This window comes from Eurosta solidaginis, chromosome 2 (genome assembly GCF_040869045.1).
Source record: "Eurosta solidaginis isolate ZX-2024a chromosome 2, ASM4086904v1, whole genome shotgun sequence".
NCBI classification, from domain to species: Eukaryota; Metazoa; Arthropoda; class Insecta; order Diptera; family Tephritidae; genus Eurosta; species Eurosta solidaginis.
The window spans coordinates 56,978,813-57,004,555 of NC_090320.1; the positions used below are offsets into that span (position 1 = coordinate 56,978,813).

The 25,743-nt window shown below is 41.8% G+C and overlaps 1 protein-coding gene across 7 annotated transcripts in view; it reads right to left on the reverse strand.

The window, feature by feature from the left end:
- Positions 1-25,743, reverse strand: part of LOC137239778 (uncharacterized) — a 78,490-nt gene that overhangs the window by 16,181 nt on the left and 36,566 nt on the right. For 6 of the 7 annotated variants that reach the window (XM_067765429.1, XM_067765430.1, XM_067765426.1 and 3 more), the window contains 3 exons: positions 25,381-25,614; positions 4,466-4,688; positions 3,824-4,032 (listed from right to left, as the gene is read on the reverse strand). In XM_067765429.1, coding sequence (XP_067621530.1) covers positions 3,824-4,032; positions 4,466-4,688; positions 25,381-25,583 — 635 coding nt within the window. In that variant the 5' untranslated portion in view covers positions 25,584-25,614. The remainder of the gene's footprint in view (positions 1-3,823; positions 4,033-4,465; positions 4,689-25,380; positions 25,615-25,743) is intronic. The other variant, XM_067765432.1, reaches the window with a different exon arrangement.

Sequence of the window (25,743 nt, forward strand, 5' to 3'; positions counted from 1 at the left end):
TTTGTTGCATTTTGTCTTGTTTTTCTTAAAAATTTTTTTGTGTATGATTATTGTTGTGTAATTTTGTTTACTTATACGGTTCCTTAAAATTTGTTTATACTTGCGGTACTCTAATTGTTTACTTTCCTTTTTCCACCTTCTTCCTATTATTTTGTTAGAACACCTGATTAGTCGATCAGGCATTTACATGCAAGTAAGTCGATCTAGTGTTATAAATGTATATATGTATGTGATATAAATTATATATTTCTGTTTATTTTCTTTTCATGTTGTGTTTTTAAAAAAGTCTTGAACATGACTCCAGATTGAAGTCGAAATATCGACCAAATAAATGTGTGAATACTAACACAGTGTTTTATTTAAAGCAATGCCTCGAGCTCACAAAACCCTACATTTTTTAAATAAACAAGGCCATGTAAAATCAAAAATAAAATAATTTAAAATAAAGTAAAGTAAAATAAAATAATTAAAAATAAAATAAAATAATTGAAAAAGTTGAATAAAATAATATAAAATAAATTATAAAAAAAAATAAATTAAAATAAACTGTAGCAAAGTAAAATAAATTTAATCGAATATATTAAAAGTAAAATAAAATATAATAACATAAAGTAAGATAAAAAAATTTAATAAAGTAAAATAAAATAACACAGAATAAAATAAAATAAATTAAAATAAAGTAAAATAAAATAAAATAAAATAAATAAAAAAATTGTATAAAATAGAGTATAAAAAAGAGTATAAAATAATATAAAAAAATAAAAAAAAATAAAATAAACTGTAATACAGTACAATAAATAAAATGAAATACATAAAAAACAAAATAAAATATAATAACATAAAGTAAGATAAAAAAATTAAATGAAAAGAACAAAAATTTAATGAAGTAAAATAAAATAACACAGAATATAATAAAATAAATTAAAATAAAATAAAATAAATTAAAATAAAATAAATTAAAATAAACTAAAATGAAATTAATTAAAATACAGACCAATTCTAAATATTCTCGCGGAATTTTGTTCTGGCGGATTTTTTTATTCCCGCGGAAAAATTCCTCCAATTCTTTTCTCCTAGGGAGAAGAATAATTGGGGAATAGAAATTTCGAATTTTCGAAGTCAGCTGTTTTGTCAATTGAAATTTCGTTGCGCATTTCTTATTTTGTTTAAAAAATTGTAAAGTTTAATTATTGTTGCCAATTTGTTTGAAATTAAGAAATTAGGTATAAACAATGCACATTATTGCATTTCATGTGGTATTCACTGAAATGAGTAATGAATTGGTGCCACAGCAACATCAAGAGAGGAGCATAAGAAGAAGACCGGCGGGATAACACAAATCCGCCGGAGTTGCCTGCATTCATTCTGCAAAGCAATTTTCTGGCGGCCAAGTCGAGTTGAGTTCGCCTTTCGCCATATGCCAAAATTTATTTAAGCCTTCTGGATGGCTGCATCAAATATGCGAAGAGCTCTTCCGTTGCTTATGATATATTTTTCGACTTAAAATAAAGAATATTGTGGTTGTTGTTGTTGTATAAACAGTGAGAATATTGTGGTAGAATGTAAATACATATTTTAGCACAAATTTGTACAAATAAGTGTTCTTTCTTAAAATAACCAATTTCCTTTAACTATTTTGATGCATTCCCTTTAATTTAACTAGTGAAAAAACTCCTATGAAATGGCAGAGAAATCTCCCTCTCCCTCACATTCATAATACCTACTTTTCTCCCATAACCGGTTTCCGCTTTTTCGAACATTGTTCAGAATAGGAGGAAAGGGAGAAGTGAAAAAACTCACAAGGAATTTTTATTTAGAATACGAGGAATGGGAGAAGGGAAAAAACTCGCACGGAATTTTCGTTTAGAATTGGGCTGATAAAGTAAAGTAAAATAAAATAAATAAAAATAAAATAAAATAAAAAATTTAAAAAAAGTGGATTAAAATAATATAAAATAAATTAATATTAAAAAAAAAATAAAATATAATAAAATAAAATTAACCGTACTAAAGTAAACTAAATAAAATGAAATATATAAAAAACAAAATAAAATATAATAACATACAGTAAGATAAAAAAATTAAATAAAAAGAACAAACATTTAATGAAGTAAAATAAAATAACAGAATAAAATAAAATAAATTTAAATAAAATAAAAGAAAATAAAACAAAATAAATTAAAATAAAATAAATTAAAATAACATAAAATAAAATAAAATAAAATAAAATTAAACAAAATAAAATAAATTAAAATAAATTAAAATAAAATAAATTAAAATAAAGTTAAACAAATAAAAATTAAATAAATTGAAATAAAAAAAAATTAATAAATTAAAATAACATAAAATAAAAAATAAAATGTACTAAAATAAAATAATGTTGTTTGGTTTTACTGATCTGTAAATAATTAATTATTATATTATTCTGTTGTATTTTAAACAAATATTACAAATAACACTGGTTTACAGCCAAAATGCACTAGAGACGCCATTATGAAATTCCTATGTAAAATCACCCCCTGATTCCGAAAATCAAGATTATTATACCTTTATACTAAGTCGCTTTCATGTTTTTTAATTCTATGGTAATGTTTTTGAGAAATTTACGAATAACGTTTCTTCACAAAAAAAAAAAAATTTGGTCCACTTAACCATATATATATCTCAAGAACGAATTAAGCAATTCCAAAACGGTTTGAAGCTTTTAAAAGGTAATAAAATTTGCTATAAACCCTGCATACAACACTTTGTACCAGTAGGGTACTTAACTATTAAATGGATATATTTACTTGAATGCTTATAACTTTTGTATTAGTCAATCGATTTTGTAGAATGAAAGCTTATTTTTTTTTTGTAATAAAACAGGGCTTAGAGAGAAAAAAATAAAAAGTTTTCGACATCCTTCCTCGCAAAGAACACATTTTTTTATATTTTTACAATAAAATTTGAAAAAAATCAGTAATGATTGTTCGTTACCTTTGAATCTGCAGGGTGTAGCAAAAAGTGTTGTATGCACAGTTTATAGCAAATTTTATTACCTTTTCAAAGCTTCGAACCGTTTTGGAATTGGTCAATTCGTTCTTGAGATATACATATATGATTAAGTGGACCCAATTTTTATTTTTTTTTTAAACCCGATATTCGTAAATATCTTAAAAACGTTACCATAGAATTAAAAATAACCTTGGTTTTCGGAATCAGGGGGTGATTTTACATAGGAATTTCATAATGGCGTCTCTGGTACAGAAAAGAAATTGGAATTTGTGATTCAGTCTAATTATACACATAGAAAATGAGTAAATTAGAACAGAACAAAAATCCTAGAAAACACCTACGCTCTCGGCGACCTTTTTCAAAAATTTGTTTAGCAAAGTTGCCCTGATTTCGCCAAGAAATATATATATATATATATGTGCGTCTCGAACACAGTTGATCAAATAAGACGAATAACAGTGACTGTATTTACGAGTTTTTGAATGGAATTGGCGATTCTATTGTTTTTTAGTGTCTTCTGAATTCGGCTTTCGTGTCTTGCAGGAAATTGACGCCGCTTCATAAAACGATGAAGGAAATGTCAAAATTACTTGACTCCGACATTTTTTTATACAAGAAATAGATACGAAATTTTCCTTTAATTTTAAATTACTTTTTTTTGTGGAATCACCCCAGTATGTACTTGTACATATGTATATCCATACATACCCAGAAGGAATTGTAGATACAGATAACACATAAACATAAAAACATTTATTGGCTTTATTAAGATAATTATTTTCTCTTTGTATACGACCAAACCCGAAACCGAAACTCAACAAGAACTCACCCATGTGACATACCAACGCCTGCGCCGATATCAGTGTTACGGTATGGCTGTGGCGTCACAGATCCACCATAAACATACCTTCTTGATTGTTGCACCGGTGCTTTGAGTGAGTTAAAATTGTTGTTATTGTTGGATTTTGTGCCCATCACCTGTATTGTGCTGCGATACTGGTTATTTCGATTGAAATCCAAGCTTTTACTAGCATTATCCTGTAATATTAGATAAATCGTTAGGAAAAAATATATACATCTGCGGTCACAAGCGATAATAACCTAAGTCGACTTCAGACATACTTAAAATGCCTTATTTAAACTGAAGAATTTCATAGCAAAGATGTACGACAACTTATGACAAAGGAACAAAAAACTTGAACAAAAATATGAGAAGTAAAACTGTCGCCCCTTGAATCAATTTGGTATTTTAGTCGCCTCTTACGACAGGAATACCTACCGTGGGTATATTGTAAGCCCCCTAACCCGCTGGGGGTCAAATTTCCAACTTTATGGAAATTTCCTAAGTCGCCTTAGGTTGTTATCGCTTTTGACTACAGATATGTATATAGATGGATAGATAAGTTATGGAGGTTATTGTGGCTCATATTACTCCTAACTCGAAACCTGAAACTTTGAAACCGCATCTTACCTTAGCGGAAGCAACACTTTGTAGGGAACTTCTATACACCGCATTGCGCTGAAAACTTTCACTGCTCACAGGTGTAGAATAGCGCGTTCGATAGTCTGGAAAGCTAAGATTTGTGCCATTTTCCGTGTAATATTGATCGCGTCGCAATGGTGGTGGACTTTCCGATGTTTTGTTTATGCCCAGTGTGGATGATTTCTTTTTTAAACGAAATGACTTGAAAGCCCTGAAATTGTAAGAAGTAAAAATTTATGTAAGATTTGCATTCATCATAAGGAATTTCTGGTAGTTGAGTTGTCTCTTTGGGTCTCGGTGTTATCAGCGAAAAAATATCGGTCCAAATATTACACGATAAATTTTGAAGTAAGTTTATTTTGTTCCTCTAGTAAAAAGGTAATATCCTCCTTGGTGGGATTCGGATCTCTTCAGTGTTACAAGAGGAGAAAGGCAAAAGAAGAGTCACGAAGGGATTTACGCTCTTTTGAAATTTTCGCCAAAGGAAAAGCTGCTCCATAATTTATAAAACCATGGATCTTCGAGAAATAGTGAATATCCTTGTAAAATCACATTTCCGAACTGTAGATACAACAAAATAGGATCATAGAAATATATTGAGCGTATTGTAACGATTTTAGAGAAATTCCGCTTATTCCAAACCTGCTAACGTTCGAATCGCTAAACTGTTGAATAAATAACTCCAATATTCAATAATGCAAAATGGCCTTTATTAGACTACTTTGAGTCTACTTCACAATAACTCTTACTTCACAACAAATTGCGTGTTTAAATCAAACTGCTTAGTCATGCCTCAGCTTGCGCTGCTTTTTTACTCTCGGTTTCGCCGTTCACCCATTTCTAGAGATGGGAAAGGGGTAAATACCCAAAAATGGTAAATACCCGGTACAATCCCAACTCTACCCATTTCTCCTAAGGTCTAGTAATTTCGTGTACTTCATGCTTGGTTACCAATTAATTATTTTTACACATTATAACTTTACGTATACGGGCCTTCACCAATATTACAGACTCAATGGGTCTCCCCCTCTGGTGTAAAATCTATAAATTGTTAAAACTCAATATAAATTTTCTCCTAAATCAATAGTTTTTGGTATCTGGCACATACAGATCGTGATCTAGACAATTTTGGAAAAATGAGCAGCGGTACTTTTCCTCCCGCCATCCGCCCTCCATCAATTGTTTTTATTAGCACGCTTTTATTAGCTTTACCAACGTGCCTGCTGCCTTATTAACATGGTTTTATAATTAGCTTCACCTTATTTGTAATCCCGTTAGGGTCATATCGAGACCCTTCCGGGATCATTTCTGGATGGTTTTCGGGATCCGTCCGGGATCCCGCCGGGTTCATTTCGGGACTTATTCGGGACTATTTCGGGATCATTTTGGGACCCTTCCGGCATAATTTCTTTATATTTTTCGGGATCCGTCCGGGATCCCGTCGGGATTATTTTGGAACATTTTCGGGACTATTCTGGGATAATTTCGGAACTATTTATCGATCAATTGTGGACCCTTCCGGCATCATTTGTGGATGGGTTTCGGGATCCGTCCGACATCCCGTCGGGGTATTTTCGGGATAATTTGCGTACCTTTGAGAGATAAATTCTTTACGGTTTCCGGGATCACTATGGGACTTTTTCGGGGTCATTTTGGGTCCTTTCCGTAATCATTCCTGGATGGTTTTAGGGATCCGTCCAGGATCCCGTCAGAGCCATTTAGGGGCTATTTCGGGATCATTAGGGGTATCTTCCGGCATCATTTCTGGATGGTTTTCGAGATCCGTCCGGGATCCCGTCGGGATCATTTTCGGACTTTTTCTCGACTAATACGGGATCCTTTGGGGACCCTTTCGGCATCATTTCTGGATGGTTTTCGGGATCCATCCGCGATCCCGTCAGGGTCATTTCGGGACTATTTCGGGATAATTTGGGGTACCTACCGGCATCATTTCTGGATGGTTTTTGGAACCCGTCCGGGGTCGGGACTATTTGGGGATCATTTGGGAACCTTTCCGGCAGCATTTCTGAATAGTTTCCGGGATCCGTCGGGTCATTTCGGGACTATTAGGTGATCATTTGAGGACCTTTCCGGCATCACTTCTGGATGATTTTCGGTATCCGTTCGGGATCCCGTCGGAATCAATGCGGGACTTTTTCGGAATCATTTGGGATTCCTTCCGGCATCATTTCTGGATGGTTTTCGGGATTTGTCCGGTATCCCGTCGGGGTTATTTCGGGACCTTTTCGGGGCTAATACGGGATCATTTGGGGATCCTCTAGGGGTCGTTTCGTGACTTTCTGTATTATTTCGGGATCATTTTGGGACCCTTTCGGCATAATTTCTTGATGGTTTGCCGGATCCATCAGGGTCATTTCGGGACCATTTTGGGATTATTTGGGGACCCTTCCGAGATCATTTCTGGATCCGTCCGGGATGCCGTAGGGGCCATTTCGGGATTTTTTGTTACTTTTCCGGAATAGTTTTTGCACCCTTCCGGGATCATTTCTGTATGGTTTTCGCGATCCGTCGTGGATCCCCTCGGAGCCATTTCGGAACTTTTTCTGGAGTATGTCGGGATAATTTAGGGACCCTTCCTGGATATTTTCTGGATGGTTTTTGAGATCCGCCCGGGAGCCCATCAGGGTCATTTCGGAACCTTTTCGGGATCATTTTGGAACACCTTCAGGGATCATTTCTGTGTGGTTCTCTGGATACGTCTAGAATCATGTCGCTGTCATTTCGGGTTTTTTTGGGGCTATTCGGGGAACTTTTGGAGACCCTTTCGGGGCATTTCTGGATGGTTTTCGGGATCCCTCCGCAATAGCGTGGAGGTCATTTCGTAGCTTTTTCTGGATAATTTCGGGATCATTTGGGTTCCTATCAGGTTATCAGCTCATTTAGTTCTTTTTTTTACTCAATTACAAAAATAAAATGCATTAGACAGAAAACAAAATTTTAAACAGATAATAAGCAGGCTAACGCGAATAGCCCATATATTTAAATTTCTCCTTGCGGACGGGGCCGCGGGTAAAGGCTAGTATATTATAAATGGGAAAGTTTGGATGTTTGGATGTTTGTCCAGACGTTTGTCTTTGTGACTCAATCACGCAAGAACGGCTGCACGGATTTGGATGAAATTTGACACACATATAGCCAATAGTCTAGAAGGATCTACTAGCTATATTTTTTTGAAAAGGGGGGAGGTCACCGCCCCCTAGGAACAGTTATAATTTAAATATTGTATTTTTTCGTCTTTCTTTTTTTGCATAGTTTCTGGGATCCGTCGGGGATCTCGACGGGATAATTTAGGGACTACTTCGGGATCATTTCTACATAGTTTCCGGGGTTCGTCCGAGATACCGTCGGGGTCATTTCGGGACTTTTTCTCGACTACTACGGGATCATTTGGGGACCCTTTCGGCATCATTTCTGGATGGATTTCGGTATCCGTCCGGGATCCCGTCAGGGTAATTTCGGGACAATTAGGGGATCATTTGAAGACCTTTCCAGCATCATTTCTGCATAGTTTCCGGGATCCGTCTGGGATCTCGACGGGGTCATTTCGGGACTATTTCAGGATCATTTCTGCATAGTTTCCGGGGTTCGTCCGAGATACCGTCAGGGTCATTTCGGGACTTTTTCTCGACTAATACGGTAAGTAAGTAAGTAAGTAATACGGGATCATTTGGGGTCCCTTCCAGCATCATTTCTGGATGGATTTCGGTATCCGTCGGGGTCATTTCGGGACTTTTTCTCTACTAATACGGGATTATTTGGGGAGCCTTTCGGCATCGTTACTAGGTGGTTTTCAGGATCCGTCCGGGATCATTTCCGGACTGTTAGGGGATCATTTGAGGACCTCTCCGGCATCATTTCTGCATAGTTTCCTGGATCCGTCGGGGCTTTCGACGGGGTAATTTCGGGACTATTTCCGGATCATTTGGGGTACCTACCGGGATCACATCTGGATGGTTTTTGGTATCCGTCCGGGATCCCGTCGCGATCATTTCGGAATTGTGTGAACTGGCATTTGATACTATTTTAAAAATTTAATATAAAAAATGTCATGTACTTTTCTTATGCTATAGAGTAATAGAATGTGCTCTTTCAATATTGTAATTTATTTAAAATATGCACTAAGAAATGTTTAATAAATAAAAAAAAAAAAAAAAAATAAAATAAAAACTTTTTCGGGTCCCTTCCGGCATCTTTCTGGATGGTTTTCGGGATCCGTCCGAGATCCCGTCGGGGTCATTTTGGGACTTTTTCGGGATTATTTGGGTTCCCTTGCGGCATCATTTCTGGATGGTTTTCGGGATTCGTCCGGGATCCCGTCGGGGTCATTTTGGGACTTTTTCGGGATCATTTGGGGTACCTACCTGCATCATTTCTGGATGGTTTTAGGGATTCTTCCGGGAACCGTCGGGGTCATTTTAGGACTTTTTCCGGATCATTCGGGGTACCTTCCGGCATCATTTCTAGATGCTATTCGGGATCCCGCCGGGGTAATTTCGGGACTTTTTCTGGATCATTTGGGGTATTTTTCGGCATCATTTCTACATTGTATTCGGGATGCGTTCGGAATCCCGTCGGGGTCATTTAGGGACTTTTTCTCTACTAATACGGGATCATTTGGGGTCCCTTTCGGCATCATTTCTGGATGGTTTTCGGGATCCGTCCGTGATCCCGCCGGGGTAATTTCGGGACTTTTTCGGGATCATTTGGGGTACCTACCTGCATCATTTCTGTATGGTTTTCGGGATTCGTCCGGGAACCGTCGGGGTCATTTTAGGAATTTTTCCGGATCATTCGGGGTACCTTCCGGCATCATTTCTAGATGCTTTTCTGGATCCCGTCGGGGTAATTTCGGGACTTTTTCTGGTTCATTTGGGGTATTTTTCGGCATTATTTCTACATGGTATTCGGGATGCGTCCGGGATCCCGTCGGGGTCATTTCGGGACTTTTTCTCGACTAATTCGGGATCATTTGGAGACCCTTTCGGCATCATTTCTGGATGGTTTTCGGGATCCCAGCAGGGTAATTTCGGGACTATTAGGGGATCAAATGTGGACCTTTCCGGCATCAAATCTGGATAGTTTTCGCTATCCGTTCGGGATCCCGTAGGGGTCATTTCGGGACTATTTCGGGATCATTTTGGGGGTACCTTCCGGCATCATCTCTATATAGTTTTCGGGATCCCGTCGGGGTCACTTCGGGACTTTTTCTCGACTGATATGGGCTCAAATGGGGACCCTTTCGGCATCATTTCTGGATAGTCTGCGGGATCCGTCCGGGATCCGTCGGGGTCATTTTAGGGCTTTTCCCGGATCATTTGGGGTACCTTCCGGCATCATTTCTAGATGGTTTTCGGGATCCCGTCGGGGTCTTTTCGGGACTTTTTCGGGATCATTTGGGGTATTTTTCAACATCATTTCTACATGGTATTCGGGATGCGTCCGGGATCCCGTCGGGGTCATTTCGGGACCTTTTCTCGACTAATTCGGGATCATTTGGAGACTCTTTCGGCATCATTTCTAGATGGTTTTCGGGATCCATTTGGGACCCCAGCAGGTTCATTTCGGGACTATTAGAGGATCATTTGAGGACCGTTCCGGCATCATTTCTGGATAGTTTTCGGGATCCGTCCCGGATTCCGTCGAGATTATTTCAGGACTTTTTCGGGGCTATTTCGCGATCATTTGGGGTATTTTCCGACATCATTTCAGTATGTTTTCGGGACTAATAGGATGATTTGGGGAACCTTTCGGTATCATTTCTAGATGGTTTTCGGGATCTGTACGGGAACCCATAAGGGTAATTTCGGGACTTTTTCGGCTATTTCTGAATCATTTTGGGACCCCACCTGGTTAATTTCTGGATGATTTTCGGGATCTGTCCTGGAATTTTAGTATCATCTTGGAAACCTTCCGGGATCATTTTAGGTCTCTTCGCAACCGGTAGTTCGGCACACATGCCTTTTTGAATTATGAGCTTTTATGGCCGTGGATTTGCTGCTAATTATTCGTAATTAAAATTCGGTATGTTTTATCTTCAATTTAACACAGCTTTTTCGTTCTATAATCGTGTAAGGAACTGTTATAACTATAATTACACTTTTTGTAATATTTTAACCAACTAAATACCCGAAAAAGCAACACTATTTTCATCTAAAAAATTCTTTTTGGTTTTAGCTGATTGTAGTTTCACTCCTTTGTTCTATGAGTAGTATTTCTTTAAACTTTTTCATATCAGTTAATTTAATTTAAAAACAAAATGTATTTTTTTAATTCGAAAAAAATGTATTGTACTATTCATGAAAGCGTGCCTTTCAGCTTATCTTCTCATTTAGTTCTTTTTTTTTACTAAATTACAAAAATAAAATACATTAGACACAAATTATTTTTAAACAGATAACTTGATAAGCAGGCTAACGGGAATAGCACATATATTTTATTTTCTCCCTGCGGACGGGGCCGCGGGTAAAGGCTAGTATATATTATAAATGGGAAAGTTTGGATGTGTGTATGTTTGTCCAGACGTTTGTCTTTGTGACTCAATCACGCAAGAACGGCTGCACGGATTTGGATGAAATTTGAAACACATATAGCCAATAGTCTAGAAGGATCTACTAGCTATATTTTTTTGAAAAGGGAGGAGGTCCCCGCCCCTAGGAACAGTTATATTTTAATTATTGTATTTTTTCGTATATGTGACTGAATCACCCCAGAACGGCTTCACGGATTTTGATGAAATTTGGAACACAGACAATACTCTACTGGCGAAATTTTTTTCGAACATGGAAAGGGGGGCGGAGGCCCCACGACCCCTTCGAATAATTACTTTTTAATAATTTTTACACAGTATAACTTAACGTATACTGAGCTTCACCAATATTACAAACTCAATGGGTCAAATAAGTCGAGGGCTTACAAAATGAGCAGACCCTTCCGGCATCGTTTCTGGATGGCTTTCGGGATCCGTTCGGCATCCATTCGGGGCATTTTCGGGATCATTTGCGTACCTTTGAGAGATAAATTCTTTATGGTTTCTGGGATCACTCGGGGTCATTTTGGGTCCCTTGCGGCATTATTTCTAAATGGTTTTCGGGATCCGTCCGGCGTCCCGTCAGGGCCATTTCGGGACTATTAGGGGATCATTTGAGATCTTTCCGGCATCATTTCTGGATAGTTTTCGGGATCCGGACGGTGTCATTTCAGGACTTTTTCGGGATCATTGGGGGTACCTACCGGCATCATTTCTGGATGGTTTTTGGGACCCGTCCGGGGTCGGGACTATTTGGGGATCATTTGGGAACCTTTCCGGCAGCATTTCTGAATAGTTTCCGGGATCCGTCGGGTCATTTCGGGATTATTAGGGGATCATTTGAGGACCTTTCCGGCATCATTTCTGGATAGTTTTCGGGATCCGTCCGGGATCCCGTCGGGGTCTTTTGAGGACCTTTTCGGGATCATTTGGGGTCCCTTCCGGCATCAGTTCTGGATGGTTTTCGGGATTCGACCGGGATCCCGTCGGGGTCATTTCGGAACTTTTTCTCAACTAATACGGGATCATTAGGAGACCCTTTCGGTGTCATTTCTGGATGGTTTTCGGGATCCGTCCGGGATCCCGTCAGGGTCATTTCGGGACTATTAGGGAATTATTTGGTGTACCTTTCGGCATTATTTCTTGATGGATTTCAGGATCCGTTCGGGATACCGTCGGGGTCATTTCGGGACTTTTTCTCAACTAATACGGGATCATTTGGGGACCCTTTCGGCATCATTTCTGGATGGTTTTCGAAATCCGTCCGGGATCCCGTCAGAGTTATTTCGGGGCGATTAAGGGATTATTTGAAGACCTTTCCAGCATCATATCTGGATAGTTTTCAGGATTCGTCTGGGATCCCGACGGGGTCATGTCGGGACTATTTCGGGATCATTTGGGGTATTTTCCGACAACATTTCTAGATGGTTTTCGAGATCCGTCCGGGATCCCGTCGGGGTTATTTCGGGACTTTTTCTCGACTAATACGGGATCATTGGGGACCCTTTCGGCATCATTTCTGGATGGTTTTCGGGATCCGTCCGGGATCCCATCAGGGTCATTTCGGGACTACTAGCCGATCATTTGGGGACCTTTCCGGCAACATTTCTGGATAGTTTTCGGGATCCCGTCGGGGTCATTTCGGGACTATTTCGGATCATTTGGGGACCCTTTCGGCATCATTTCTGGATGGTTTTCGGGATCTTGTCTGGAACCCATCGGGGTAATTTCGGAACTATTTCGGGACTATTTCGGGATCATTTGGGAATCCTTTAGGGCCATTTCATGACTTTTTCTGTATTATTTCGGGATCATTTGGGGACCCTTCCGGCATCATTTGTTGATGGTTTGCCGGGTCCATCAGGGTCATTTCGGGACCATTTTGGGATAATTTGGGGACCTTTCCGAGATTTATGGAGCCGTCCGTGATGCCGTAGGAGTCGTTTCGAGATATTTTTGTTAATTTTTCGGGATAGTTTTGGGACCCTTCAGGGATCATTTCTGTATGGTTTTCGCGATCCGTCGTGGATCCCCTCGGGGTCATTTCGGAACTTTTTCTGGACTATGTCGGGATAATTTAGGAACCCTTCCTGGATGGTTTTTGAGATCCGTCATTTTGGTACCCTTCAGGGATCATTTCTGTGTGGTTCTCTTGATAAGTCTAGAATCGTGTCGTTGTCATTTAGGGTTTTTTGGGACTATTTCGGGAACTTTTGGAGACCCTTCCGGGGCATTTCTGGATGGTTTTCGGGATCCGTCCGCGATATCGTCGGGGTTATTTCGTGGCTTTTTCTGTATAGTTTGGGGATCATTTTGGGATCCAATCAGGCTATAAGCTCATTTAGATCTTTTTTTACCCAAGTACAAAAGTAAAATGCATTAGACAGAAAAATTTTTTTAAACAGTTAACTTGAAGAGCAGGCTAACGTGAATAGCCCATATATTTCATTTTCTCCTTGCGGACGGGGCCGCGGGTAAAGGCTAGTCTAATCTAATATATATTATAAATGGGAAAGTTTGGATGTTAAGATGTTTGGATGTTTGGATGTTTAGATGTTTGGATGTTTGGATGTTTGGATGTTTGGATGTTTGGATGTTTGTCCAGACGTTTGTCTTTGTGACTCAATAACGCAAGAACGGCTGGACCGATTTGGATGAAATTTTGCACACATATAGCCAATAGTCTAGAAGGATCTACTAGCTATATATTTTTCAAAAGGGGCGTGGTCCCCGCCCCCTAGGAACAGTTATAATTTAATTATTATATTTTTTCGTCTTTGCGTCTGAATCACGCCAGAATGGCTACACGGATTTTGATGAAATTTGGGACACAGACAGTAGTCTACTAGCGAAATTTTTTTCGAACATGGAAAGAGGGGTGGGGGTCCCACGACCCTTCGAGAAATTATTTTTCATAATTTTTACACATTATAACTTTACGTATACTGGCCTTCACCAATATCACAGACTCAAGGGGTCAAATAAGTCGAGGGCTTACAAAGTAAGCAGTGATACCTTCCGCCCGCCTCCCCTCCTTTATCTCCCCCTCTGGTGTAAAATCTATAAATTGTTATAACTCAATATAAATTTTCTCCTAAATCAATAGTTTTTGGTATCTGGTACATACAGAACGAGATCTAGACAATTTTGGAGGAACGATCAGTGGTCCTCTCCTCTACTCCCGCCATCCGCCCTCCATCAATTGTTTTTATTAGCACGCTTTTATTAGCTTTACCTGTATGTTTCTATGTAACTTTTTATTCGCTCCAATGCGCCTGCTGCCTTATTAACATGGTTTTATAATTAGCTTCACCTTATTTGTAATCCCGTAAGGGTCATATCGAGACCCTCCGGGATCATTTCTGAATGGTTTTCGGGATCGGTCCAGGATTACGCCGGAGTAATTTCGGGACTTTTTCGGGGCTATTTCGGGATCATTAGGGGTATCTTCCGGCATCATTTCTGCATGGTTTTCGAGATCCGTCCGCGATCCCGTCAGGGTCATTTCGGGACTATTTCGGGATAATTTGGGGTACCTGCCTGCATCATTTCTGGATGGTTTTCGGTATCCGTCCGGGATCCCGTCGGTGTCATTTCGGGACCATTTGGGGTCCATTCCGGCATCATTTCTGGATGGTTTTCGGGATCCGTCCGGGATCCTGTCGGGGTCATTTTGGGACTTTTGCGGGATCATTTGGGGTCTCTTCCGGCATCATTTCTGGATGGTTTTCGGGATCCGTCCGGGATCCCGTCGATGTCATTTCGGGACTATTACGGCATCATTTGGGGTGCCTTCCGGCATCATTTCTAGATAGTTTTCGGGATCCATCCGGGATCCCGTCGGGGTCATTTCGGAACTTTTTCTCGACTAATACAGGATCATTTGGGGAACCTTTCGGCATCATTTCTGGATGGTTTACGGGATCCGTCCGGGATCCTGTCGGGGTCATTTTGGGACTTTTGCGGGATCATTTGGGGTCTCTTCCAGCATCATTTCTGGATGGTTTTCGGGATCCGTCCGGGATCCTGTCGGGGTCATTTTGAGACTTTTGCGGGATCATTTGGGGTCTCCTCCGGCATCATTTCTGGATGGTTTACGGGATCCGTCCGGGATCCTGTCGGGGTCATTTTGGGACTTTTGCGGGATCATTTGGGGTCTCTTCCGGCATCATTTCTGGATGGTTTACGGGATCCGTCCAGGATCCTGTCGGGGTCATTTTGGGACTTTTGCGGGATCATTTGGGGTCTCTTCCGGCATCATTTCTGGATGGTTTACGGGATCCGTCCGGGATCCTGTCGGGGTCATTTTGGGACTTTTGCGGGATTATTTGGGGTCTCTTCCGGCATCATTTCTGGATGGTTTACGGGATCCGTCCGGCATCCTGTCGGGGTCATTTTGGGACTTTTGCGGGATCATTTGGGGTCTCTTCCGACATCATTTCTGGATGTTTTACGGGATCCGTCCGGGATCCTGTCGGGGTCATTTTGGGACTTTTGCGGGATCATTTGGGGTCTCTTCCGACATCATTTCTGGATGTTTTACGGGATCCGTCCGGGATCCTGTCGGGGTCATTTTGGGACTTTTGCGGGATCATTTGGGGTCTCTTCCGGCACCATTTCTGGATGGTTTACGGGATCCGTCCGGGATCCTGTCGGGGTCATTTTGGGACTTTTGCGGGATCATTTGGGGTCTCTTCCGACATCATTTCTGGATGTTTTACGGGATCCGTCCGGGATCCTGTCGGGGTCATTTTGGGACTTTTGCGGAATCATTTGGGGTATCTTCCGGCATCATTTCTGGATGGTTTATGGGATCCGTCCGGGACCCTGTCGGGGTCAATTTGGGACTTTAGCGGGATCATTTGGGGTCTCCTCCGGCATCATTTCTGGATGGTTTTCGGGATTCGTCCGGGATCCCGTCGATGTCATTTCGGGACTATTTCGGCATCATTTGGGGTACCTTCCGCTATCAATTCTAGATGGTTTTCGGGATCCGTCCGGGATCCCGTCGGAGTCATTTCGGAATTTTTTCTCGACTAATACAGGATCATTTGGGGACCCTATCGGCATCATTTCTGTGTGGTTTTCGGGATCCGTTCGGGATCCCTTCATGGTCATTTTGGGACTTTTTCTCGATTAATACGGGTTCCTTTGAGGTACCTTGCGGCATCATTTCTAGATGGTTTTCGGGATCCATCAGGGATCCCGTCGGGGTTATTTCTGGACTTTTTCTCGACTAATACGGGATCATTTGGGGTAGCTTCCGGCATCATTGCTAGATGGTTTTAGGGATCCGTCCGGGCTCCCTTCTTGGTCATTTCGGGACTTTTTCTCGACTTATACGGGATCATTTGGGGACCCTTTCGGCATCATTTCTCGATGGTTTTCGGGATCCGTCCGGGATCCCGTGGGGGTCATTTCGGGACTTTTTCTCGACTAATACGGGGTCATTTGGGGACGCTTTCGGCATCATTTCTGGATGGTTTTCGGGATCCGTCCGGGATCCCGTCTTGGTCATTTCGGGACTTTTTCTCGACTTATACGGGATCATTTGGGGACCTTTTCGGCATCATTTCTGTATGGTTTTCGGGATCCGTTCGGGATACCTTCAGGGTAATTTTGGGACTTTTTCTCGACTAATACGGGTTCATTTGAGGTACCTTCCGGCATCATTGCTAGATGGTTTTCGGAATCCGTCCAGGATCCAATCAGGGTCATTTCGGGACTTTTTCTCAACTAATACGGGATCATTTGGGGACGCTTTCGGCATCATTTCTGGATGGTTTTCGGGATCCGTCCGGGATCCCGTCGGGGTCATTTCGGGACTATTTCGGGATCATTTGGGGTACCTTCCGGCATCATTTCTAGATGGTTTTCGGGATCCGTCCAGGATCCAATCAGGGTCATTTCGGGACTATTTTGGGATCATTTGGGTTACCTTCCGGCACCATTTCTATATGATTTTGAGGATCCGTCCGGGATCCCGTCGGGGTTATTTCGGGACTTTTTCTCGACTAATACGGGATCATTTGGCGACCCTTTTGGCATCATATCTGGATGCTTTTCGGGATCCGTCCGGGAACCCGTTGGGGTCATTTCGGGACTTTTTCTCGACTAATACGGGATCATTTGCGGACGCTTTCGGCGTCATTTGTGGATGGTTTTCGGGATCCGTCCGGGATCCCGTCTTGGTCATTTCGGGACTTTTTCTCGACTTATACGGGATCATTTGGGGACCCTTTCGGCATCATATCTGGATGCTTTTCGGGATCCGTCCGGGAACCAGTCGGGTTCATTTCGAGACTTTCTCGACTAATACGGGATCATTTGGGGACGCTTTCGGCATCATTTCTGTATGGTTTTCGGGATCCGTGCGGGATCCCGTCGGGGTCATTTCGGGACTATTTCGGGATCATTTGGGGTACCTTCCGGCATCATTTCTAGATGGTTTTCGGGATCCGTCCGGGATCCTGTCAGGTTCATTACGGAACTATTTCGGGATCCTTTGGGGTACCTTCCGGCATCATTTCTATATGGTTTTGAGGATCCGTCCGGGATTCCGTCGGGGTCATTTCGGGAATTTTTCTCGACGAATACGGGATCATTTGGGACGCTTTCGGCATCATTTCTGGATGGTTTTCGGGATCCGTCCGGTATCCCGTCGGGGTCATTTCGGGACTATTTCGGGATCATTTGGGGTACCTTCCGGCATCATTTCTAGATGGTTTTCGGGATCCTTCCGGGATCCCGTCGGGGTCATTTCGGTACTATTTCGGGATCATTTGAGGTACCTTCCGGCACCATTTCTAGATGGTTTCAGGGATCCGTCCGGGTTCCCGTCAGGGTCATTTCGGGACTATTTCGGGATACCTTCCGGCATCATTTCTGGATAGTTTTCGGGATCCATCCGGGATCCCGACGGGGTCAATTCAGGACTTTTTCTTGACTAATACGGGATGATTTGGGGACCTTTTCGGTATTATTTCTGGATGCTTTTCGGGATCCGCCAGGAATCCCGTCGGGGTCATTTCGGGACTTTTTCGGGACTAATACGGGATAATTAGGGGAGCCTTTCGGCATCATTTCTGGATGGTTTTCGGGATCCGTACGCGATCCTGCCAGGGTCATTTCGGGACTATTTCGGGATCACTTGGGGTACCTTCCGGCATCATTTCTATATGATTTTGAGGATCCGTCCGGCATCCCGTCGGGGTTATTTCGGGACTTTTTATCGACTGGTATCGGATCATTAGGGGACCGTTTCGGCATAATTTCTGGATGGTTTTCTGGATCCGTCCGGGATCCCTTCCGGGTCATTTCGGAACTTTTTTGGGACTATTTGGGGATCATTTGGGGTATTTTCCGGCATCATTTCTGTATGGTATTCGGGATCATTTGGGGTCCCTTCCGGCATAATTTCTGGATGGTTTTCGGTCATTTCGGGACTATTAGGGGACCTTTTGAGGAAATTCCGGCATCATTTCTGGATAGTTTTTGGGATCCGTGAGGGATCCCTTCGGGGTAATTTCTGAACTTTTCAGATATTGTTACGGGATTATTTTGGGTTTCCAAGATCATTTCTGGATGTATTTCGAGATCTGTCCGGGATCCCGTCAGGATCATTTAGGAGTCCGTTCGAGATCCCGTCAGGGTCATTTCGGGACTATTAGGGGATAATTTGAGGACCTTTCCGGCATCATTTCTGGATAGTTTTCGGAATCCGTCTGGGATCCCGTCGGGGTCATTTCAGCACTTTTTCGGGACTAATACGGGATCATTTTGGGACCCTTCCGGAATCATTTCTGTATGGTTTTCGCGATCCGTCGTGGATCCCCTAAGGACCCTTCCTGGATATTTTCTGGATGGTTTTTGAGAACCGTCCGGGAGCCCGTCAGGGTCATTTCGGAACTTTTTCGGGACTATTTCGGGATCATTTTGGTACCCTTCAGGCATCATTTCTTTGTGGTTCTCTGGATAAGTCTAGAATCGTGTCGTTGTCATTTCGGGTTTTTTGGGACTATTCCGGGAACTTTTGGAGACCCTTCCGTGGCATTTCTAAATGGTTTTCGGGATCTGTCCGCGATAGCGTCGGGGTCATTTCGTGGATTTTTCTGGATAATTTCGGGATCATTTGGGGATCCTGTCAGGTTATCAGCTCATTTAGTTCTTTTTTTACTCAATTACAAAAATAAAATGTATTGGACAGAAACATCTTTTTAAACAGATAACTTGATAAGCAGGCTAACGTGAATATCCCATATATTTAATTTGCTCCTTGCGGACGGGGCCGCGGGTAAAGGCTAGTATATTATAAATGGGAAAGTTTGGATGTTTGTATGTTTGTCCAGACGTTTGTCTTTGTGACTCAATCACGCAAGAACGGCTGAACCGATTTGGATGAAATTTGGCACGCATATAGCCAATAGTCTAGAAGGATCTACTAGCTATATTTTTTGAAAAGTGGGGAGGTCCCCGCCCCCTAGGAACAGTTATAATTTAATTATTGTATTTTTTCGTCTTTGTGACTGAATCACGCCAGAACGCCTACACGGATTTTGATGAAATTTGGGACACAGACAATTGTCTACTAGCGAAATTTTTTTTGAACACGGAAAGGGGGGGGGGGGTAGGGTTCCCACGACCCCTTCGAACAATTACTTTTTAATAATTTTGACACATTATAACTTTACGTATACTGGCCTTCATCAATATCACAGACTCAAGGGGTCAAATAAGTCGAGGGCTTACAAAGTGAGCAGAGACACCCTCCGCCCCCATCCCCCTTCTAGCCACTGTGATTTACATAGATAACATAGATTGTTATAATTCAATATAAATTTTCTCCTAAATCAATAGTTTTTGGTATCTGGCACATACAGATCGAGATCTAAACAATTTTGGAAAAACGAGCAGTGGTCCTCTCCTTCTCCTCCCGCCATCCGCCATCCATCCTCCTTCAATTGTTTTTATTAGCACGCTTTTATTAGCTTTACCTGTATGTTTCTTTGTAACTCTTCATTCGCCTCAACGCGCTTGCTGCCTTATTAACATGGTTTTATAATCAGCTTCAAGTTATTTGTAATCCCGTTAGGGCCATATCGAGGACCTTCCGGGATCATTTCCGGATGGTTTTCGGGATCCCGCCGGGGTCATTTCGGGACTTTTTCGGGACTACTTCGGGATCATTTCTGTATAGTTTTCGGGATCCGTCCGGGATCCCGTCGGGGTTATTTTGGGACATTTTCGAGACTATTTCGCGATCATTTGGGGACCTTTCCGGCATCATTTCTGGATGGGTTTCGGGATCCGTCCGGCATCCCGTCGGAGTAATTTCTGGATCATTTGGGGTCCCTTCCGGCATCATTCCTAGATGGTTTTCGGGATCCGTCCGGCATCCCGTCGGGGTCATTTCAGGCCTTTTTCGGGATCATTTGGGGTACCTTCCGCCTTCATTTCTAGATGGTTTACGGGATCCTTCCGGGATCCCGTCGGGAAATTTCGGGACTTTTTCGCAACTAATACGGGATTATTTGGTGACCCTCTCGCCATCATTTCTGGATGGTTTTCGGGATTCCAGGAGCCCGTCAAGGTCATTCCGGGACTATTTGGGGATCATTTGGGAACTTTTCCGGCATCATTTCTAGATAGTTTTCGGGATCCGTCCGAGATCCCGACGGGGTAATTTCGGGACTATTAGGGGATTATTTTGGGGCCTTTCCGACATAATTTCTGGATGGTTTTAGGGATCCGTCCGTGATCCCGTCGGGGTAATTTCGGGATTTTTTGGAGTCCCTTGGGGCCTCCGGGATCCCGTCAAGATCATTTGGGGGCTATTAGGGGATTATTTGGTGTTCCGGGATCCCCTCAGGGTAATTTCGGAACTATTAGGGGATCATTTGGGGCCTTTCGGGCATCATTTCTGGAGAGTTTTCAGGATCCGTCCGGGATCCCGACGGGGTCATTTCGGGATCATTTGGGGTATTTTCCGGCATCATTTCTAGATGGTTTTCGGGATCCAACCGAGATCCCGTCGGGGTCATTTCGGGAATTTTCTAGACTAATACGGGATCATTTTGGGACCCTTTTGGCATCATTTCTGGATGGTTTTCGGGATCCGTCGGAGATCCCATCAGGGGCATTTCGGGACTATTAGGGGATCATTTGGGGACCTTTCCGACATCATTTCTGGATGGTTTTCGGGATCCGTCCGGGATCTCGTCGGGGTCATTTCAGGACTTTTTCCCGACTGATACGGGATCATTTCTGAATAGTTTTCGGGATCCGTGCGGGATCACGGCGGGGTCATTTCGGGATCATTTGGGGTACCTACCGGCATCATTTCTGGATGGTTTTCGGGATCCATCCGGGAGCCCGTCGGAGTCATTTCGGAAATTTTTCGGGACTATTTCGGGATCATTTGGGGAGCCTTTCAGTATCATTTTTGGATAGTTTTCGGGATCCGTCCGGGAACACGACGGGGTCATTTCAGCATCATTTGGGGACCTTTTTGGCACCATTTCTGGATGGTTTTCGAGATCCGTCCGGGATCCCATCAGGGTCATTTCAGGACTATTAGGGGATCATTTGGGGACCTTTCCAGCATCATTTCTGGACAGTTTTCGGGATTCCTCTGGGATCCCGTTGGGGTCGTTTCGGGACTATTTCGGGATAATTTGGGGTACCTACCGGGATCATTTCTGAATGGCCTTCGGGATCCCGTCGGGGTCATTTCGTGACCTTCGGGATCATTTGGGGTCCATTCCGGCATAATTTCTGGATGGATTTCGGGATCTGTCCGGGATCCCGTCAATGGTCTTTTAAGGATCCGTTCGAGATCCCGTCAGGGTCATTTCGGGACTCCTTCGGGACTATTTCGGTATCATTTGGCGCCCCTCAGGGGTAATTTCGTGACTTTTTCTGTGTTATTTCGGGATCATTTGGGGACCCTTCCGGCATCACTTCTTGATGGTTTGCCGGATCCATCAGGGCCATTTCGGGACCATTTTGGGATCATTTGGGGACCCTTCCGAGATCATTTCTGGATCCGTCCGGGATACCGTAGGAGTTATTTCGGGATTTTGTTGTTACTTTTTCGGGATAGTTTTGGGACACTTCTGCGATCATTTCTGGGTACGTGCGGGATCCCATCGGGTTCATTTCCGGACTATTTCGGGATTATTTTGGGACCCTTCCGGAATCATTTCTGTATGGTTTTCGCGATCCGTCGGGGATCCCCTCGGGGTCATTTCGGAACTTTTTCTGGACTATGTTGGGATAATTTAGGGACCATTCCGGATATTTTCTTGATGGTTTTTGAGATCCGTCCAAGAGCCCGTCAGGGTCATTTCGGAACTTTTTATGGACTGTTTCGGGATCATTTTAATACACTTCAGGGATCATTTCTGTGTGGTTCTCTGGATAAGTCTAGAATCGTGTCGTTGTCATGTCGGGTTTTTTAGGACTATTCCCGGAACTTTTGGAGACCCTTCCGGGGCATTTCTGGATAGTTTTCGGGATCCGTACGCGATAGCATCGGGGTCATTTCGTGGCTTTTTCTGGATAATTTCGGGATCATTTGGGGGACTTATCAGGTTATCAGCTCATTTACTTCTTTTTTTACTCCGTTACAAAAATAAAATGCATTATACAGAAACAAAATTTTAAACAGATAACTTGGTAAACAGGTTAACGTGAATAGCCCATATATTTAATTTTTTTCCTTGCGGACGGGGCCGCGGGTAAAGGCTAGTACATGTATATTTGTAGTTTGTAGCTATATGCGTGTGTATATGTGAGTACTACGTCGGTTGATGATGGCATGCGTTTGTGAGTATCTCTCCGCTGCCTTGTATGCATGTGTGTAAATGATGATTGATTTGTTTACGTACATACGAGGGGCTGCTTAGTATGGGCTTAGTGATGATATTATCGCTTTGTGGCGATAATATTCGTCACAGTATGATGCACAAAAGGACAATCAGCTGTTTTTAATTTTAAGTCCTGGGCCTGGATATAGTTTTCCAGCTTTGGTACGAAAAACCTGCTTCGTTGTGACTTCGTAGTTATAATTAATTTTTAAGGCATGCATTCTGCTAAATTAGGTTCCGTTAATTGAAGACTGACCATGGGAGTTATTATCACAAAGGTAAACAATAGGTGTCAAAAAAAATTTGACGGCTTCGACCCTCAGTCGTTCTATATCTGCTTTAACAATTCGCAGAAGGTTGCTGTACATGAATTCCTGCTCCCTTGAGAGCAAACAGTTTACCCTAGCTGCATCCCTGCTTTAAACATGTTCAACTAGATTCAAGGCTCGATTACTTCTATGTACTTCGTAAATAGCCTCTTTTAAACTAAAAAGGGGTTAACTCGGCGGTGTAAAATTGTTAGCGCCAATTTAGTAGATAGTGGGGTCACGTAGTTATATTTGTTTTTGTTTTGCGCTCCGACGTTTGTCGTGGAGCTCAGCAGGAACCTCTGCAAAGACACCACTAGAACGAAAATCCCAACGTTCAACTTACAAAATAATGAGCTAAATGATACTACGGAGCTCTGTACGATCTGTATAGCAAAAAAAAAATGAGTTGAGAAACTCACGGAAACGCTGCACAAAGCGGTTGTTTCATCTTAAACTACCGTACATAAATAGCAGTGCTGGAAGGCACTGGGCTACCTTGGCTACAGCGGCTCTAGACGTGATACAATTTTTTTATGTAGCGGCAGGTCAGAGTACCATACGGATTTGGGAGTTGGTTATTTGGAAACAGCGGACACATAATCACATGGATATTCTGCTCAAGGCTGACGACTACTAAATCAACACAAAATCGTGCTACAACTAACTGTGCTATGACTTCAAACTATAGGATCGGAAATATAAGCAACCCAGTTTTCATGAGAGAAATCAGAAGACCTGTGGAATAGAAGGAATATTCTCTGCGTTATACTTCGCCACTACGCCTTTGCTCCTCTCGGTCTTTCAATTTACACTCGGCATCTTCGCTATAAACTGAGCATTTTCGTGCGCTGGGGCATCGGTTTATTCAGGAGAACTTGATAACCGGAGAGTTGTAAGGATCAACTCTCGATGAGATCCTTGCATTCCTGGTACTTATCAAGGGTCTCAGCATCTGCTGCACGAGGATAATAATAATTGGAGGTATTTGAAGTGCTGTACAGCTTATAGAGGATTTCGATCTTTATACAACGAAATACAACTTTCAAACATGCTTAACATAAATAGAACGGACAAATTCGGATAAGTTGCAGTATAAGTATGCCCGCTGGACTAGTTGGGAACTTGTGGTATGGATGGATGCGATTTTAACATAATACAGAAGAAACGATGGTGCACCACTGTGGGCTTGTTCACCGCACTGCCTTTGTAGTAGAATAGAATTTCCTGCAAAACCCTCGCTTGAGTGCCTCTCAGAACTCAAGGACGTTAGGTTTTGGGATTTCTAGCTTTTAAACAATCACCAGTTTTATTACAATAATTTTCCTAGGATTATTAATATCAAAGCTATGACACAGCCTAAAAAATTTCGCTACAAACAAGTCTTTTACCATGCCTGATAAATAGCGAAAGACTTTGGGCGTTTTTAACATCAGACAATATGGCCGTTGGGGTATACGAGAAAACAGTTCCTCTGAAGATTTAAATTATTTTTGACAAAGGCTGCTATTGAAAGGAGTTTAATAATGGTCTGCTTCAGCTTAAGGCAAAAATGAGCATAGAGCAGAAGTTCAAAGGATGCTCTGATGAAATCTTGTTGAAGGTATTGTGACGAATATTAGCATCACTAAGCTGATACTAAGTAAATAAAGGCAGAACAACAATAAAGCAAGCTGCCACTCTTGAATACATCAAATCAATCGCCATTTACACACATACATACAAGGCAACGAAAAGATAACTCACACACAGATGTAGTCATCAACCGAAGTGTTACTCAGACAAATACACACATATATGTAACTCAATTACCAAGCAGGAGGTACAACAGAAGGCGAAACGTCTAGACTTTAGTAGAAATATGCGAATGAAGCAACGGAGAGTACAAAAGAAGCGCAAGCTGAGTAATCACACACACACGCAATTGGTTGTGAAGTATAAGTGTTTTTGTGAAGTACTCTCAAAGTAGCCTAATAAAGCCCATTTTGCATTATTGAATATTGGAGTTATTTATTCGACAATTTAGCGATTCGAACGTTTGCAGAAGGTTTCAAGTAAGCGGAATTTCTCTAAATTCGTTACAGTATTAATAGCAATACATGGTATAGTTTAGAATTTGACCTCGTTTGGGGTTTTGAATTGGAGGATCAAAAGGATAAATGACATGACCTATGTACTCACCACACATCCTTGAGACCTCCTAGAGAAAAACTGTTTCTGCGACTTCCGCTGTCACCTGACTTTTTCAATTGCCAAAATCTTAAACGTTTGTGTTGATCCTCCTCGTAGAATGGATTGAGATGTTCTGGATAGTTATAAATGGATACTTGACTTGTGGAGCGTCCTTTGCGCATAACAAAAGCATCGCCATTCAAACTGGTCATATTTTTGGCACTATGATATTTGTTTTAAAATCTAAAATGAAACAAGAAATATTGATTCTGTAGCATATTGGTATGGCATTGTATTAAGACTGCGCGACAGCTGACCTAAATCTTAGTTAACTAAACTAATTTTACATGGAAATTTTCAACTTATTTCATT